The following is a 19,268-nucleotide window of genomic DNA, read 5'->3' on the forward strand; positions in this document are numbered from 1 at the left end:
GTTCCACTGTTACCTTCCATCAAACACCTAGGCTAGGACTCAGATCCTTCAAATCTCAAATGGTTTAAGAATTCAAGATGCCAAATTTCTGATACATAAATTTTATGGCTGGATTATGCTAGACTCCTTAACAAGACTATTCAAAATTCTCCTCTATAAAAAAATAATACCATTGCCATCATTTAACTAATTTTTCCTAAACTGGTCATTCTGCTGTTCCACCTACAACTGTCACCCAGTTCTAGTCTTTTCATAAGCTACCACACACTAGTGGGGCAGTTGGCTGGGGTTATGCTGCAGCAAGCAGCCAAAGAAAGTGAAGTTAACTGGAACTGAACCAATGGTCATTTTGCAAGGACACTTGAACTTTGAAGCACTTTGTAAAGTGCTGGTTATTTCTAATAATATTCCTGTGAAGTTTCAGTATTGAGCCATCCACTATATTTCACTGCCAACTATATGTCACCTTAAAAACAAGAAAACTGCAAGACATTTCCCTGGCTTTAAAAACAGAAAAAAATCACAAATCTAGTCCAATTCTTTTTAAGTGTAAACAATGGGGGCAGGGCATAACTTAATAAAACTGCACGGTACTCATGGCGGTTAACCCAGTCATCTGGGAACCACAGCTTTAGGTCCTAGAATCTTAAACTTTTTATGCTCACCAAGTCCAAACCTTACTTTACAAGTGAGATTTTTAAATTAAGACTTTCGGTCTGATTATTGTAATAGCTTAACTCTTACACTTCACTATGTACCAGGTACTGTTTCAGGCCCTTTACACCTATTTACTCTTTCAATCCTCACAACAAACCACAAAGAATGAGGTCAACTAATTTGCCCAGGGTCACACAGTTATTAAGTGACAAAGCCGGAATTCAAATCCAAGCAGTTTAGGTCCCGAATCTATACTCTTAAACCACCAGGCTCTACTGCTTCCCTACAGAATGGTTTAAATCCAGCCCCACACAAGGGTTCTCAGAGTTCCAACGTGAGAAACTAATAATTTTCCACACATCCTTTCTTTCCGATCCCATCATCGCAGTTGAACTGCATAAAGTTCCTCTTGTCTGTCTGCAACTTTAAGTAATCTAACTTTTGTATCCAAAACAGACGCCTTCTCTGGAAAACCAAAAGATGCCGTGGCCAGGTGGAACGGAACTCGTGTTTATCGTTGTTGTTTTAATCGCTACACCTGAGGTGCCTAAAAACATAATAAGTGAGCAGCAACGCTGTTTCTGAGAAAGGCAAACATCTACCATTATTTTCATGATGCCTAATGAGCTGAAACTGAGCTAAAAACAGGGACGGCCCTGTCTTTTTTTCCCAGCTGTGTGTAATTTATTTGAGAAGGGGAAGTCTCAGTTTATGCATCTGAATACAGGTGAGAAATGGGTGAAGGGAAACGGGGGTCAGACACGTTACGCTCCATCTCTCCACAGCGGGGAGGCTCAGACTTCAAACCCTGTGTTGGGAAGTTACAACCAGTATTACACACCATTTCTGTCTGCCCTGGCCGGCTTCAGTGCCTCTCCAGGCTGCAAAGAGGTGGTTACGTGGCGCCTGGAGGCATTTCCTCTGGCCTGGAGAGGTGGCAGCCCCCGCTGGTGGGAGCCCCTCGCCCAGAGCCCTGAAGCAGGTGGCGCGTGGAGGAAGCGGGAAATGGGAGGCGGGAGCTTCCCAGGGATCCCCGAGGGGCCGTCTGCGGTGGCTTGGCCGGAGCCGCTGTAGGGCCGCGCCTTGCCTGCGCCCCCGCCTTCAGGACCACCCGCGCCAAACCCACCCCCCGGCCTCGAGGGTCAGCTGCACGCCGTGACCGGGCTTTCTGAGGGCGGACGCAACCCTCTGTGGGCCACTCACCAGGTTGAGGGGTCCTTCCATTACTTCCATAGACCCCGGGGTAAGCGGCGGCCTGAGGAAGGGGAGCGACGGAGCCCGGGCACATGGAGGGTAACAGCTGGAGAGCGCGACGCAGCGGCGGCGACTGTGGCCCCACTCCGCGCCCCGGGAGCCAGCGGCGGGCGCAGAGGGAGAAACAACCGCACCACTTCCTCCTCCGGCGCGGCGCCACGGGCCCGCCCCCCGCGCCGCGGCCACGCACGCGTCACGACGTCACACGCGGCAGGTCAAGGTGGGAGGGAGGACAGGGAGTGGGTGGGGCTCAGGGAAGGCGGGGCACGGACATACACTTTCTCGCGGTCCATCTTTCCTCTCGCGAGAAGCATGTCTTCAACTTCCGCATACGTCACGTGAGGAGGTACAGCCTTGTTGCTGGAATTTATGTAAAAGTGGCTGACTTCTGCTATTGGTCTCTCCCATATCCTTCCAGCGTAACTCTTCCCAGATTCACTCTGCTTTGCCACATCCTCCCTTGCTCTCAAGTCCCCACCTTTATTCTTGCACCTGATTTATTTTCCAGAAATGAGATTTGAGTAATGCTAAACCATGCACTGGACTAGACCCTGCTGGAGGGAGACAAACAAATGATTCAGGGATGCACCTTCAAGTTGCTAACAAACTAATGAAGAAAATAATATGGGTCACAAGTAACCATATATAATCCTTGATTCATTTAACAATTATGTGCTAAACCACTATGGTGGGTACTTTCTGTCAAGGAATTCACTGGTAAAAAATAATTGTGATTTATGCTGTAAAGGAAACAGCTGTGATAGAGGCACCATGAATTGTGCAACTTGAAGGAAATAAATTCTTTCAAAAGCCTTGTGAGCTTGGGAATTCCCTGGCAGTGCAGCGGTTAGGACTCCACACTTTCACTGCAGAGGGTCCAGGTTCCATCTCTGGTGGGGGAACTAATCCTAAAAGCCGTGGCCGGGAAAAAAAAAAAAAAAAGCCCTGTGAGCTTGGAAGAGGACCCCAAGCTTTAGGTGAGGACCCTCAAGCTTTAGGTGAGACCCCAGCCTTGGCCTACACCTTGATTGCAGCCTTGTGAGATCCTGAGCAGAGGACCCATCAAAGCCATTCCCAAATTCCTAACCCATGGAAATTGTGAGGTAATAAATGTGTGTTGCTTTAAGCCACTAAGTTTGTGACAATTTATTATATGGCAAAGAAAACTATTAAGACCTTTCAAGGGGATGAAATCCAGAGGCAGAGCTTTCTTGATAAACTATAACCATGAGCAGTGAATCCATGTCACTGCAGTACTCCTACAGTGGCTGGCTGTGCAGTGGGCAGGTTTAATATCTCTAAGGGGAACTTCAGCGACAGCTGGACAAGGAAGGAGACTATGTGTTTGAGAGCAACTTCATCCAGATCAGCAAAAGGCAAGACCTGATAGATGTACACAACCATGTCCAAATGGTGACATGGACATTGCATCTGCCAGCCGTATTCTCTGCCACTTGCTGTCATGCTGTTGGCCTGACCAGCCACAGGCTATGAAGACTGTGCTGTTCGTGGCCAGATCATCAAAGGAAGAGGTTTCAGGCCTACAAAGACTTCAGAGCTATCCAAGCTGCTTCTCTTGAAGTATGGGGAACAACAGCTATGCCTGAAGCTTGCCAGTGGCCATTTTTTTCTACCTGCAGGTTTGTATCTTTTCAGACACATGGAAGACTCCTTAGCCTATTAGAAAAAGCCCATTTATTTCCTGAGACTATCAATAAAGGGTTGTAGAGATCCCCAGGCCATCTGAGCTGGGGACACAGGTGGACATGCCTATTACTGAAGCAGAGATGAGAAAAGCTCAGCAGTACATCTCTGCTGCAACTCAGCAAGATGGGGCCAGTGGGTTTGGGGGAACATTTAAAAGCTGCAAAGCTTTCAGTGCTCTCTGTGGCTCACCTGGAAAGTGAATTTCATGTAAAAGAACCCAGTCCTCAATGGGCCACTGAAACAGGATGGAAGGGGGCAGGGCACAACCTTTAAAAGAATGACATAGCCCGAGGACACGATGTAAACTGATTAGAACCAAATAGATCCAAGATGGCAGACTAGTAGACTTCCACTAGACCTTGAACCTCAGTATTCTCTCATTGTAGCACATCAGCAAGCTAAATGACACAGCCACAGGCTCCATGACAGTTCCAAGCCAATCATAAAGGTCAAAAAGTAAGTGGTGGCCCAATTCCTGGCAATCCCCACCCCTTCCCCAAAATAGCTGGAATACTTCCACTCATTAGCCTATGAAATTACCCACCCCTATAAAAACTGACAACCCCATACCCTAGGACCACTCTCATATTCTGATGGCCCACACTCTGTCTGTGGAGTGTGTTTCTCTCTAAATAAATCCACTTCTTACCTATCACTTTGTCTCCCTCTGAATTCTTTCTGTGCTGAGACATAAAGAACCTGAGCTTCATTAAGTCCTGAGACCAGGTGTGATCTCAGTTAAAATATGGTGGGTTCAAGTCCCAATCTGGGTTTTGGCTGGGTTTGAGTCCCAGCACGTGGGTTCAAGTCTCAGTCCGAGTTGCACAGTTTCACCACCACTTAGGGACTTGCCACATTGGAGAGGTTAGTGTGCTTTTCCAGAGTATACCTCAAGGCCCGATTTCAGACATTCGTTAGATATTAGCTGCTCTAATTGAAACCAAGCAGGACCCTGTGGGGCTCCCAGGTACAAATCCTTTCCATGTCCCCCATTTCTCTCTTTTTTTTTTTTGGCCATGCCATGTGGAATGCAGGATCTTACTTCCCCGACCAGGGATTGAACCCATGCCCCCTACAGTGGAAGCGCTGAGTCCTAACCATTGGACCTCCAGGGAATTCCCCCCCAACAACCCCCATTTCTTGTTTGTAGGAAATAGGCGTCATTCAGCCTCCTTGACCTTCCCTGAGTTCCAAAGGGCAGGTTCAAACAGTTGCTAATCAGGGAAGAGAGGGAATACAGAAACAAAGGAGGGGCCATCAAGAAACAATAGTGCAGCCTTGGGGCAGGGTCCTGGTTCCTCCTCAAGGAATATATAATATCTTGAGCTCTTCTTCAGAACTAAAGCCCCCACCCAGGTGGAGAATGGCAACTTCAGGCTGAGAGCAAGATTCCTGGAGCACCACCCTGTTACCTCACCACCAACCAATCAGAAGAAAGGCACACACCCTGCAGCCCTCACCCCAAATTTTGCCTATAAAAACTTTTCCCAAAAAACTACCAGGGAGTTCAGGGTTTTTGAGTACAAGCCACCCACTATCCTTTTTTTAAAAAAAAAACAAACACATTTATTTATTTATTTTTGGCTGCATTGGGTCTTCATTGCTGTGCACAGGCTTTCTCTAGTTGCTGCAAGCAGGGGTTACTCTTCGTTGCAGTGCACGGGCTTCTCATTGCGGTGGTTTCTCTTGTTGTGGAGCACAGGTTCTAGGCACACAGGCTTCAGGAGTTGTGGTGCATGGGCTCAGTAGTTGTGGCTTGCAGGCTCTAGAGTTCAGGCTCAGTAGTTGTGGCACACGGGCTTAGTTGCTCCCGGACCAGGGCTCAAACCTGTGTCCCCTGCATTGGCAGGCAGATTCTTAAGCACTGCACCACCAGGGAAGTCCCCCACCCATTCTCCTTGCTTGGCCCTAAATAAACCTTTCTCTACTCCAAACTGCAATGTTTATTTGGCCTCACTGTGCCTCAGGCACACAAACTTTGTTTGGTAGCATAATCTTATATGCATCTACAGCATCAGATTCTCCAATCCCTTCCTGAACACTTACTACCTCAAATTGATCTGTTGTGATCCATTTTTCTAAAATTAGAGAGTTCTTTCTTTGTTTGAACTGTAATCTGCCTTCCTATTGAAACAGGAAGCAGGCAGGGCACAACCTTTAAAAGAATAACAGCCATTGAGGACATGACATGAACTGGTTAGAACCAACTAGGTCCAAGATTATGGACAAATGGCTTCCAGTAGACCCATGAGCCTCATTATACATTCATTGTAATACATTAGCTAAATGACACACCCACCAGCACCATGACAGTTCTAAGGCTAACCTAAAAGGTCCCAAAGTGGGGTGTGACCCAACTCCTGGAAATCCCCACCCCTTTTCCAAAACAGCTGGAATACTCCTCCCACTCATTAGCCTATGAAATTACCCAGCCTATAAAAACTGACAACCTGAACCCTGGGACCTCTCGTCTTCTGAGATGGCCCACACTCTGTCTATGGAGTGTGTATGTCCCTGAATAAACCTGCTTTCACTTTACTGTGGCTCACTCTTGAATCTTTCCTGCACGAAGCCAAGGACCCACACTTGGCGGCCCTTCCCAGGGACTCACCTGAGACCTGGCACATGACCATCCTCACGTGCCCAGCTTTGTTTTCCTGAAACACCATGACTGCCATGCCCTGCGTTTGTATTAATCACTATAACATGTGTGTGTGAACATTTGCACAATCTGTTGCCTGCTATCAAAATGTAAAATGTGCATGTCCTTGACTGAGCAATCCCTACAGAAATGCTAGAACAAGTATAGAAAATAAAAGTATGTGATGGGACTTCCCTGGTGGTCCAGTGGGTAAGACTCTGCACTCCCAATGCAGGGGGCCCGGGTTCAATCCCTGGTCGGAGAACTAGATCCCGCGTGCACACCGCAACTAAGAGTTAGCATGCCACAACTAGGAGTCTGTATGCTGCAACTAAGAGTCCACGTGCTTCAGCCCGCATGCTGCAGCGAAGATCCCACATGCCACAACTAAGACCCAGAGCAGCCTAATTAATTAATTAATTACTTAATTAAAAGTTTGTGAAGACACTCACTGGGGGTATTACAATAGTGCTCTCCCTAGTCCCAGAACAGTTCAAACAAAACTAGAAAGTTCATTTGACAGAGGTGCTATAGAGGGGATTCCTGCATCAAGGGGATCTTGGATTGACCTCAAAAGTTTTTCTGGTTATAAGTCTTTGATGTGTTCAGTTATAGGAAGAGTGGGGAACAGATCCTTCTGGTCTCCCATTCTGTTTTCTCTGCCTCTATTATTTCTCTCTCCTTAAGCAGAGGGGCTCCATGGAGAAGGGGGTTAGCACAAGGTCAGCATCAAGAGCCATCACATAGTCCTTGAGGTGTGTGTGGCCCCTCCTCTGACTTTACTGTGGGAAAAGGAATCCAGTGTACCTCCCACACCTTCTGTGTTTATAGACTGTCCAGTGAATTCACCCCAAGCACACTGTCTTTGCACAAAACCTATAGGGTCTGCCAAAGGGTCAATAACAATGTAAGCAGATAGGGTTGGGACTGGCAGGCGGGGGATCCCTGGAGAAAGAGAAGCAGGACTGGCTTTCTTGATATGAGAGAAGCCATTTTTGGCCAAAACCATGACCCTGCCCCAGGACTGCACTATTGTTTCTTGACTGCTCCTCCTTTTTTTCTGCATTCCCTCCCTTCCCTGATTAGCCACTGTTTGAATCTGCCCTTTGGAACTCAGAGAAGGTCAAGGAGGCTGAATGAAGCTTATTTCCTACAAACAAGAAACATGGAAAGGATTTGTACCCAGTAGCGCCCCACAGGGTCCCGCTCTGTTTATACAAGAGTAGTGAGAGAGTGCAAAAATATGTCTAAATCTGAAGAACCAATCTCTTTTCCTACATACAAAATAAAAATTAAATGATAAAAATAATGGCTAAACTTCAGAGAAAACCAGTTTGCTGGCATAGTTAGCATGTTAAGTGGATAACCCTCTTTCCTGTACTTACTAGGTGTAAGCACTCATCTTGCTTTGTCATTCCATGATGTGAAAGGAACTGACAAATCCTTCCCCATTTCCAACTTTATCATAAACAAAGGGGGAAGACTGCCTTTGACTTTAAATGGAAACTACCTATAGCTTTTTTTTGTTTTGTTTTTTGCGGTACGCGGGCCTCTCACAGCTGTGGCCTCTCCCGTTGCGGAGCCCAGGCTCCCGATGCGCGGGCTCAGCAGCCATGGCTCACGGGTCCAGCCGCTCGGCGGCATGTGGGATCCTCCCGGACCGGGGCACGAACTCGCGTCCCCTGCATCGGCAGGCGGACTCTCAACCACTGCGCCACCAGGGAAGCCCCTACCTATAGTTTTAATTGTTTGTTTTTAAGACTGAGCATGGTGTGAAACAAAGGGTAAAAAAGTTGATTCATTTGTTTCTTGAAGATTTAAATTTCTTCTTTTCTTGAAACTATATCCTATTTCCCAATAGCAACGGTTTAACTTTGTATAAGACTTTGCAGGTTTCCAAGCACTTACATGTATAGGCGGGCACCCATTCAATTCCAACAGGTTCAAATTAGTGGCTTGCCCAGTGTCATGAAATCAGTAAATAGCCGAGCTAGGTCTTGAATCTAGGTCTGTGTGGCCATAAGCCCAGTACTCTTTCCACTACAAGCAGCTAAATATCTACTGGAGTGACATCTAAGGTTGGTAATAGCAGAAATAGACTGTTAGGGTAACCCACTGTAATTACAAAGGTTATTTTGGGTTTTCCTAAGTTCACAGTCCTGGGTATCAAGAGATTCGAGCTAAAAAGAGAGTTGCTATTGTTAGTGGCTCTCTTCTCCTCTGGGGTAATTGCCAAGAACTATTCACAAACCAGACTGGGCAGGAACAGGCCATGTGAGGGAGGGGGAGGGTAGCCACAAGGTTGCAGTCTCTAACTCCTTGGACTCTGAGCCAAGCTGTCCAGTTGCTTCTGCCTGAGCCAGGATGAAGAGAGCCAAGTTAGGCAGGAGTCAGGCATTCTACTCAACAAAGTTCAACAGAGGGGAGGCCAAGGAAAGTAGAATTTCAGGGCAGGTTTCTTACCAGTAAGCTGACACCAGGGAAAAGTCTGTCAAATAAAGACAGAAAGGCAATGACTCAACCAAGTTTGCATTAGGTGTTTCTCAACTAAGGGAGCAGAAGAGAGCTTTCCAGAATCCCAAATGTCCTTGGACCGTGCATCTGCTGGTACACCAGGAGGGCTGCCTTGATTCCATCTATAAAAAATAATTCACCTGTTGATCTGTGCTGGGTCAGGCATGAAGGAAACAGTTTTCACCTATATTTTCTTTTCAGACATGTCAGAACACTGAGGCATCTCTAATCAAGACCCTTTAGCTATTATAATCACCATCTCCAATTACACAGACCTCAAACTTCCAGCTCTACCTCTTGCTCTGACCCTCTGATGCAAAATGCTGGTCCACTGGACTTTATTTTAAACAGAGTACTCACATATTGGGAAAGGATCAAAGGAATCATGAGATATTAGAAGATGGAGTTCAATTACTTTTAAATAAATGTAAGTGAGAGAAGACTTAGAAACTGAATGGTAGGAAAGAAATGATTGAAGTCATAGGCAGAAGTTCAGAGACTGTTCTTCCTTAAGTTTTCTAGGAGAGATTTGCCTCCAGCTTCCTTTAAAAACATTGTCCTAGGGGCTTCCCTGGTGGTGCAGTGGTTGAGAGTCCGCCTGCCGATGCAGGGGGCGCGGGTTCGTGCCCCGGTCCGGGAGGATCCCACATGCCGCCGAGCGGCTGGGCCCGTGAGTCATGGCCGCTGAGCCTGCGTGTCCGGAACCTGTGCTCCGCAACGGGAGAGGCCCCAACAGTGAGAGGCCCGCGTACCGCAAAAAATAAATAAATAAATGTGAATCCTTTTTAAAAAAATAAAAATAAAAACATTGTCTTCAGTTGCCAAGATTCTCAAGTCCATTGTTAGCCTATTCAGTCCCTCTGTGTTCTGTGCTCCCTGCTGCCATTCCACCTAAGCAACACAAGCGCGGGAGACCTCTGACTGACAATTCTGGGAAGACATGTGAGGGCTTCAGGGAAAGAAGGGTTCATAGCAAAGCACCACAGAAAAAGTAAACATTTTACCACTAAGTGAATCTTTTACCTCTCACTTTCACTGTATTCTTTACTTCTGAAATGGTCTTTTTTGCAGGTCTTTATACTTTTTCCATGCTTCAGGGAACTGAAAAACCCTTGGGGGGAAATCTGTCTTGAGACTATGTAAGCTTGAGTTTCCAAAATAAACAAACAAAAAGAAAGAAGGGTGGAGAGAAGGGAGGGAGGGTGGGAGGGAGAGAAGGAGGGACAAGGAGAGAGAGAGAGAGAGAGAGAAGGAAAGGAGGAAAAAGAAGGAAAGAAAAAGGAAGGAAGGAGGAAGGGAGGGAAGGAAGGAGGAAGGAGGGAGGGAGGGAGGGAAGGAGAAAGAAAAAGGAAAAAGAGAAAGAAGGAGGAAGGGAGTGGGGACTTGGGGGGAGGCGGGGAGAAAGAGAGAGAAAGAAAGAAGAGAAAATTTGACAGACACCTTATACACTTTATCCTGACCTGTTTACATCACATGCTGTTGACATTTGGGCCAGAAGCAACTGTGAGAAGAATGATGCAACCTCAGATGTTAGGACACCAGGGCTGCAGCCAAAGAATTCTTACAGCATACATGGAGGCTGGCCAGACTTCAGCTTTATTCCATGCTGAATTCTCCCTTGCCAGTTCTAAAATCCACAGGACTCTAATTGACTCTTCCATGGCTTGACTGCCATGTTGATCACACTCTTCCAGTTTATATTTTGGGGGAAGGGAGAAGAGTAATTAGAGAAATAGACCAATTAAAGAATTTGGGGCAACAATATTGAAATAATTTACATGATACTGAAATAAAGAACTTTCTTGAATTCTTCAACTGTCACAAAGCAAATACCCTACTTAATTAAGTCATAGTTATTGGCTGTATTTTAATCAAGTTTACTTTGTAACTGTATAAATAAAGCCTTTTTTGCATTTTTGTACCTCTTATAATGAAAAATTTCAAGTATATCAAAAAGTATAATAGTATAATGAACATCAAACCCTATATTCAGTGTTAACATTTTTCCATATTTCTCCATTTGTCTGCTAGAAATTTTTAAGTGAATCTTAAATAATATTTTACTTTCCTCTAATTACTTTAGTATTCATCTGTAAAAAATGAGAACATCTTTCTCTAGTATAATAACTTAAGTTGTACATAACAAAATTAACATTAATTCCTTAATATCAGCCTATACCATAGTCAAACTTTCCCAACTGTTTTCAAAATGCCAAGATTGTAGCAAGTCAAGATCCAATCAAAGTCCACAACTTACATGGAATTTCTCTTAGTCACTTAATTTGCTTTTAATCTAGAGAAATCCTGACTTCATTTTTTTTGTGACGTTTACTTGTGGAAGAAACTTGGACAGTTGTCCACTCTTCCAGTATATTTTTAATAATTGATTATTCTGTCTTTTAAAATCATTGAATAAAGATATAATATTAAATGTACTTTCTTCAATATTCACTAACAATAAGTCTTTTTTGTTATCATTTTATTTTTTATTTTAAAATTTTGTTTTATTTTGGGCTGCCTTGGGTCTTCGTTCCTGCACGTGGGCTTTCTCTAGGTGCGGCAAGCAGGGTTTACTCTTGGTTGCAGTGCGAGAGCTTCCTATTGCAGTGGCTTCTCTTGTAGTGAAGAGTGGGCTCTAGGCATCTGGGCTTCAGTAGTTGCAGCACGTGGACTCAGTAGTTGTGGCTCACAGGCTCTAGAGCGCAGGCTCAGTAGTTGTGGCACACGGGCTTAGTTGCTCCGCAGCATGTGGGATCTTCCTAGACCAGGGATCGAACCTGTGTCTCTTGCATTGGCAGGCAGATTCTTAATCACTGTGCCACCAGGGAAGTACTGACAATAAGTCTTTAAGTAAGTAAAACAAGGAATATCAAATTTTGACCTTATAACAATGAATCCTGTGCTATCTATTTTAGTTGGCACTTTTTTCATTCCAAATAGCAGAAACCAACTTTGACCAGATTAAATTACATGGGGAATTTAATTGAAATTTATTAGTTATGAATTGTATTTTCCTGCATAGAATAAAAATACCTCAGAATAAATATAGCTTAAGTAAGATGGAAGTCTGTAAAGGAAGTCTAGAGGAAGGCAGTCCAGGTCTGGCATGGCAGATTAATAGCAGGGGCCCACACTATCTCTCTGTTGCAGGGAAAAGATGGGGTCATGTCCAAGTGAAACAGGAGGGAAGGGGAAAAGGAACAAACTTTAAAAGAATGACAGGGCCTGAGACAGCAGAAGCAAGAAGAACTACAATTCTTCAGCCTGTGGAAGGAAAACCACATCACAGAAAGATAGACAAAATAAAAAGGCAGAGGACTATGTACCAGACAAAAGAAAAAGATAAAACCCCAGAAAAACAACTAAATGAAGTGGAGATAGGCAATGGTCCAGAAAAAGAATTCAGTATAGTGATAGTGAAGATGGTCCAGAACCTCGGAAAAAGAATGGAGGCAAAGATCAAGAAGATGAAAGAAGTGTTTAACAAAGACCTGGAAGAATTAAAGAACAAACAACTAGAAAAATTAAAAAACAAACAAACAGAGATGAACAGTACAATAACTGAAATGAAAAATACACTAGAAGGATTCAATAATAGAATAACTGAGGCAGAAGAATGGATAAGTGACCTGGAAGACAAAATAGTGGAATTCACTGCCGCAGGAACAGAATAAAGAAAAAAGAATGAAAAGAAATGAAGACAGCCTAAGAGACCTCTGGGACAACATTAAACGCAACAACATTCACATTATAGGGGTCCCAGAAGGAGAAGAGAGAGGGAAACGACCACAGAAAGTATGTGAAGAGATTATAGTCGAAAACTTCCCTAACATGGGAAAGGAAACAGCCACCCAAGTCCAGCAAGTGCAGCGAGTCCCATACAGGATAAGCCCAGGAGAAACATGCTGAGACACACAGTAATCAAACTGGCAAAAATTAAAGAAAAATTATTGAAAGGAACAAGGGAAAAATGACAAATAACATACAAGGGAACTCCCATAAGCATAACATCTGATTTCTCAGCAGAAACTCTACAAGCCAGAGGGGAGAGGCATAATATATTGAAAGTGCTGAAACAGAAGAACCTACAATCAAGATTACTCTACTCGGCAAGGATCTCATTCAGATTCAATGGAAAAACCAAAAGTTTTACAGAAAAGCAAAAGCTAAGAGGATTCAGCACCACCAAACCAGCTCTACAACAAATGCTAAAGGAACTTCTCTAAGTGGGAAACACAAGAGAAGAAAATGACCTACAAAAACAAACCCATAACAATTAAGAAAATGATAATAGGAACATACAGATCGAAAATTACCTTAAAAGTGAATGGATTAAATGTTCTAACCAAAAGACACAGGCTTGCTGAATGGATACAGAAACAAGACCTATATATATGCTGTCTACAAGAAACCCACTTCAGACTTGGGGACACATACAGACTGAAAGTGAAGGGATGGAGAAAGATATTCCATGCAAATGGAAATCAAGAGAAAGCTGGAGTAGCAACACTCATATCATATAAAATGGACTTTAAAATAAAGAATGTTACAAGAGACAAGGAAGGACACTACATAATGATCAAGGGATCAACCCAATTAGAAGATATAACAATTATAAATGTATATGCACCCAACATAGGAGCACCTCAATACGTAAGGCAACTGCTAACAGCTATAAAAGAGGAAATAAACAGTAACACAATAATAGTGCAGAACTTTAACACCTCACTTACACCAATGGAAAGATCATCCAAACAGAAAATTAATACTGAAATGCAAGCTTTAAATGACACAACAGACCAGAGAGATTTAACTGATATTTATAGGACATTCCATCCAAAAACAGAGATTACATTTTCTTCTCAAGTGCACATGGATCACTCTCCAGGATAGATCACATCTTGGGTCACAAATCAAGCCTCAGGAAATTTAAGAAAATTGAAATCATATCAAGCATCTTTTCTGACCAAAACACTAAGAAATTAGAAATCAATTACAGGGGAAAAGAATGTAAAAAACACAAACACATGGAGGCTAAAAGTACGTTACTAATTAACCAAGAGATCACTGAAGAAATCAAAGAGGAAATCAAAAAATACTTAGAGACAAATTACAAGAAAACACGATGATCCAAAACCTATGGGATGCAGCAAAAGCAGTTCTAAGAGGGAAGTTTATAGCAATATAAGCCTACCTGAAGAACCAAGAAAAATCTCAAATAAACAATCTAACCTTATACCTACAGGAACTAGAGAAAGAAGAACACACAAAACCCAAAGTTAGCAGAAGGAAAGAAATCATAAAGATCAGAGCAGAAATAAATGAAATAGAAACAAAGAAAACAATAGCAAAGATCAATAAAACTACAAGCTAGTTCTTTGAGAAGGTAAACAAAATTAATAAATCTTTAACCAGACTCATCAAGGAAAACAGGGAGAGGACTCAAATCAATAAAATTATAAATGGAAAAGGAGAAGTTACAACGGACACCATAGAAATACAAAGCATCCTCAGACACTACTACAAGCAACTCTATGCCAATAAAATGGACAACCTGGAAGAAATGGACAAATTCTTAGAAAGGTATAGCCTCCCAAGACTGAACCAGGAAGAAATAGAAAATATGAACAGACAAATCACAAGTAAAGAAATTGAAACTGTGATTAAAAATCTTCCAACAAACTAAAGTCCAGGACCAGATGGCTTCACAGGTGAATTCTATCAAACATTTAGAGAAGAGTTAACACCCATCCTTCTCAAACTCTTCCAAAAAAACTGCAGAGGAAGGAACACTCCCAAACTCATTCTATGAGGGTACCATCACCCTGATACCAAAAGCAGACAAAGATACTACAAAAAAAGAAAATTACAGACCAATATCACTGATGAAAATAGATGCAAAAATCCTCAACAAATACTAGCTAACAGAATCCAACAGCATATTAAAAGGATCATACACCATGATCAAGTGGGATTTATCCCAGGGATGCAAGGATTCTTCAGTATATGCAAATCAATCAATGTGCTACACCATATTAACAAATTGAAGAAGAAAAACCATATGATCATCTCAATAGATGCAGAAAAAACTTCTAACAAAATTCAATACCCATTTATGATAAAAATTCTCCAGAAAGTGGGCATAGCGGGAACCTACCTCAACATAATAAAGGCCATATATAACAAACCCACAGCAAACATCACTCTCAATGGTGAAAAACTGAAAGCATTTCCTCTAAGATAAGGAAAAACACAAGGATGTCCACTCTCACCACTATTATTCAACACAGTTTTGGAGGTCCTAGCCATGGCAATCAGAGAAGAAAAAGAAATAAAAGGAATACAAATTGGAAAAGAAGTGAAACTGTGACTGTTTGCAGATGACATGATACTATACATAGAGAATCCTAAAGATGCCACCAGAAAACTACTAGAGCTAATCCATGAATCTGGTAAAGTTGCAGGATACAAAATTAATGCACAGAAATATCTTGCATCCCTATACACTAACAATGAAAGATCAGAAAGAGAAATTAAGGAAACAATCCCATTCACCATTGCAACAAAGAGAATAAAATATGTAGGAATAAACCTACCTAAGGAGGTAGAAGACCTGTACTCAGAAAACTATAAGACACTGATGAAAGAAATCAAAGATGACACAAAAGAAGGAGATATATACCATGTTCTTGGATTGGAATAATCAATATTGTGAAAATGATTATACTACCCAAAGCAATCTACAGATTCAGTGTAATCCCTATCAAATTACCAATGGCATTTTTTTTTTTTTTTTTTTTTTTTTTTTTTTTTTTTTGCGGTACGCGGGCCTCTCACTGCTGTGGCCTCTCCCGCTGCAGAGCACAGGCTCCGCACGCGCAGGCCCAGCGGCCACGGCTCACGGGCCCAGCCGCTCCGTGGCATGTGGGATCTTCCCGGACCGGGGCACGAACCCGCGTCCCCTGCATCGGCAGGCGGACTCTCAACCACTGCGCCACCAGGGAAGCCCACCAATGGCATTTTTTACAGAACTAGAACAAAAAATCTTAAAATTTGTATGGAGACACAAAAGACCCCAAATAGCCAAAGTAGTCTTGAGGGAAAAAAACAGAGCTGGAGGAATCAGACTCCCTGACTTCAGACTAGACTACAAAGCTACAGTAATCCAGACAATGTGGTACTGGCACAAAAGCAGAAATATAGATCAATGGAACAGGATAGTAAGCTGAGAGATAAATCCATGCACCTATGGTCAACTAATCTATGACAAATGAGGCAAGGACATATAGTAGAGAAAAGACAGTCTCTTCAATAAGTGGTGCTGGGAAAACTGGACAGCTACATGTAAAAGAATGAAATTAGAACACTTCCTAACACCATACACAAAAATAAACTCAAAATGGATTCGAGACCTAAATGTAAAACAAGACACTATAAAACTCTTAGAGGAAAACATAGGAAGAACACTCTCTGACATAAATCACAGCAAGCACTTTTTTGATCCACCTCCTAGAGTAATGGAAATAAAAACAAAAATAAACAAATGGGACCTAATGAAACTTAAAAGCTTTTGATAAGCGAAGGAAACTACAAAATAGACGAAAAGACAACCCTCAGAATGGGAGAAAATATTTGCAAACAAATCAGCGGACAAAGGATTAATCTCCAAAACATATAAACAGCTCATGCAGCTCAATATTAAAAAACAAACAACCCAACCCAAAAATGGGCAGAAGACCTAAATAGACATTTCTCCAAAGAAGACATACAGATGGCCAAGAAGCACATGATAAGCTGTTCAACATCACTAATTATTAGAGAAATGCAAATCAAAAGTACAATGAGGTATCCCCTCACACCAGTTAGAATGGGCATCATCAGAAAATCTGCAAACAACAAATGCTGGAGAGCGTGTGGAGAAAAGGGAACCCTCTTGCACTGTTGGTGGGAATGTAAATTGATACAGCCACTACAGAGAACAGTATGCAGGTTCCTTAAAAAAGTAAAAATAGAATTACCAAAAGACCCAGCCATCCCACTACTGGGCACATACCCAGAGAAAACCATAATTCAAAAAGACATGTGCACCCCAGTGTTCATTGCAGCACTATTTACAATACCCAGCTCATGGAAGCAACCTAAATGCCCATAGACAGATGAATGGATAAAGAAGATGTGGTATATTTATACAATGGAATATTACTCAGCCATAAAAATGAATGAAACTGGGTCATTTGTAGAGACGTGGATGGATCTAGAGACTGTCATACAGAGTGAAGTGAGCCAGAAAGAGAAAACCAAATATCATATATTAACACATATATGTGGAACCTAGAAAAATGGTACAGATGAACTGGTTTGCAGGGCAGAAATAGAGACACAGATGTAAAGGACAAATGTATGGACACCAAGGGGGGAAAGTGGTGGGGGTGGTGGGGGTGGTGGGATGAATTTGGAGATTGGGATTGACATCTATACACTAATATGTATAAAATAGATAACTAATAAGAACCAGCTATATAAAAAAAATTAAATTAAATTAATAAATTTTTTTAAAAGAAATGCTATAAAAGATATATCATGTGTGACCTGCCCATACATCTATTCTATCCTCAAGAGGGCCCAGAAGACAAAAAGGCATTGGGGAGTAGAGTATCAGCAACTCCAAAAAGCAATTTCATGAGTGATATCCATAAATCAATGATGCAATTGGATGCAGTTTAAATGGGACCCTTGATTTTAATGGAAAAGGAAAGATACCAGAGTAGAAGGAGTTGATTTCAGGCACTTAACAAAAGCAATATAATCACGGTAGTTACAACAGACTGCAGGGCTGGAGTGGTAATCAAGAGTCTGACCTGATTTGGTGGAGACTAATTGATTTTGTTGCCCACCAACATCAACTCTCTCTGTTCTCTCTAATGAAGACTGCATTTTCAGCCTCCTTTTGGCTCTGTGTGGTTATATGACTAGCTTGTGGCCAGTGAGATATGTGAAGAAAGAAGAGAAGTAGGCAATTTCCAGGGTGTCTTTTATTTATTCATTTATTTATTTTTAAATTTATTTATTTATTTATTAAAAAAAAAGAATGACAGAGCCCAAGGACATGACATAAACTGATTAGAACCAAATAGGCCCAAGATGGCAGACGAGTTGACTTCCACTAGACCTTGAGCCTCAGTATATGCTCATTGTAACACGTCAGCAAGTTAAATGACACATCCACCAGCACCATGACAGTTCTGAGGCCGACCATCAAAGATCAAAGAGTGGGCGGTGGCCCAGTGCCTGGAAATCCCCACCCCTTCCCCAAAATAGCTGGAATACTCCTCCCACTCATTAGCCTATGAAATTACCCACCCCTATAAAAACTGACAACCCCATACCCTAGTGCCTTTCTCACTTTCCAAGATGGTGCACACTCCATGGAGTCTCTCTCTAAATAATCCACAGGCTTCCCTGGTGGCGCAGTGGTTAAAAATCTGCCTGCTAATGCAGGGGACATGGGTTTGAGTCCTGGTCCAGGAAGATCCCACATGCCTCAGAGCAACTAAGCCCGTGCGCCACAACTAGCGAGCCTGCGTGCCACAACTAATAGAGCCCATGTGCCTAGAGCCCATGCTCTACAACAGGAGAAGCCACCACAATGAGCAGTCCACGCACCATGACAAAGAATAGCCCCCACTTGCCACAACTAGAGAAAGCCCGTGTGCAGCAATATAGACTCAATGCAGCCAAAAATAAATAAATTTATTTTTAAAAAGCACATATCCTAAAAATAAATAAATAAATAAATAATCCACTTCTTACCTATCACTTTGTCTCTCAATGAATTCTTTCTGGGATGAGATGTCAAGAACCTGAGCTTCATTAAAGTCCTGAAACCAGGTGTGTGATCACAGTTAAAAGACCGTGTGTTTTGGCAGGGTTTGAGTCCTGGCCACTTGGGTTCAAGTCCTAATCTGGGTTTAGGCTCGGTTCGAGTCCTGGCACATGGGTTTGAGTCCCAATCTGTGGTACATGGTTTCACCAGGACTTGAGTGAGTCCCTAGAACTGGCCACCAAGTATGGATCTTTGGCTTCTCGCAGGAAAGAATTCAAGAGCAAGCCACAGTAAAGTGAAAGCAGTTTATTTAGAGAGATACACATTCCATAGATAGAATGTGGTCTGTCTCAGAGAGTGAGAGTGGCCCTAGGAGAAACACATCCCACAGACAGACTGCCATCAGTTACTCTCCTACCTCTTTCTTGGCTTCTATAATCAGTGTACTTGGAAGGAGAATTACATCCTTAGGGATCATTCTCGTTAACAACTTACACCTCTCCTCCTTTTATATGGACCTCAGGGCACAATTTGTTGTTGTTGTTCTTCGTTTTTCAGTGCTAAAATTCAAAACAAGTGGCCAAATGCATTTTGTATTTGTCTAGTTTTTACTTGAGCATAAATGAAATCTTTCCACACGTGCTGATGGAAACCAATTTTTTAAACATCTTT

General features: G+C 42.6%; 1 protein-coding gene across 4 annotated transcripts in view; it reads right to left on the reverse strand.

The window, feature by feature from the left end:
* Positions 1-2,128, reverse strand: part of NRBF2 (nuclear receptor binding factor 2) — a 74,620-nt gene extending 72,492 nt beyond the window's left edge. Inside the window, exon 1 of one of the 4 annotated variants that reach the window (XM_067025534.1) lies at positions 1,861-2,099. In XM_067025534.1, coding sequence (XP_066881635.1) covers positions 1,861-1,890 — 30 coding nt within the window. In that variant the 5' untranslated portion in view covers positions 1,891-2,099. Of the gene's footprint in view, positions 1-1,860 lie in introns of all 4 variants that reach the window. The other 3 variants (XM_067025536.1, XM_067025533.1, XM_059055380.2) reach the window with 3 other exon arrangements.
* Positions 2,129-19,268: the final 17,140 nt, after the last annotated feature.

The sequence above is a fragment of the Kogia breviceps genome, chromosome 2 (assembly GCF_026419965.1).
Source record: "Kogia breviceps isolate mKogBre1 chromosome 2, mKogBre1 haplotype 1, whole genome shotgun sequence".
Taxonomy (NCBI): Eukaryota; Metazoa; Chordata; class Mammalia; order Artiodactyla; family Physeteridae; genus Kogia; species Kogia breviceps.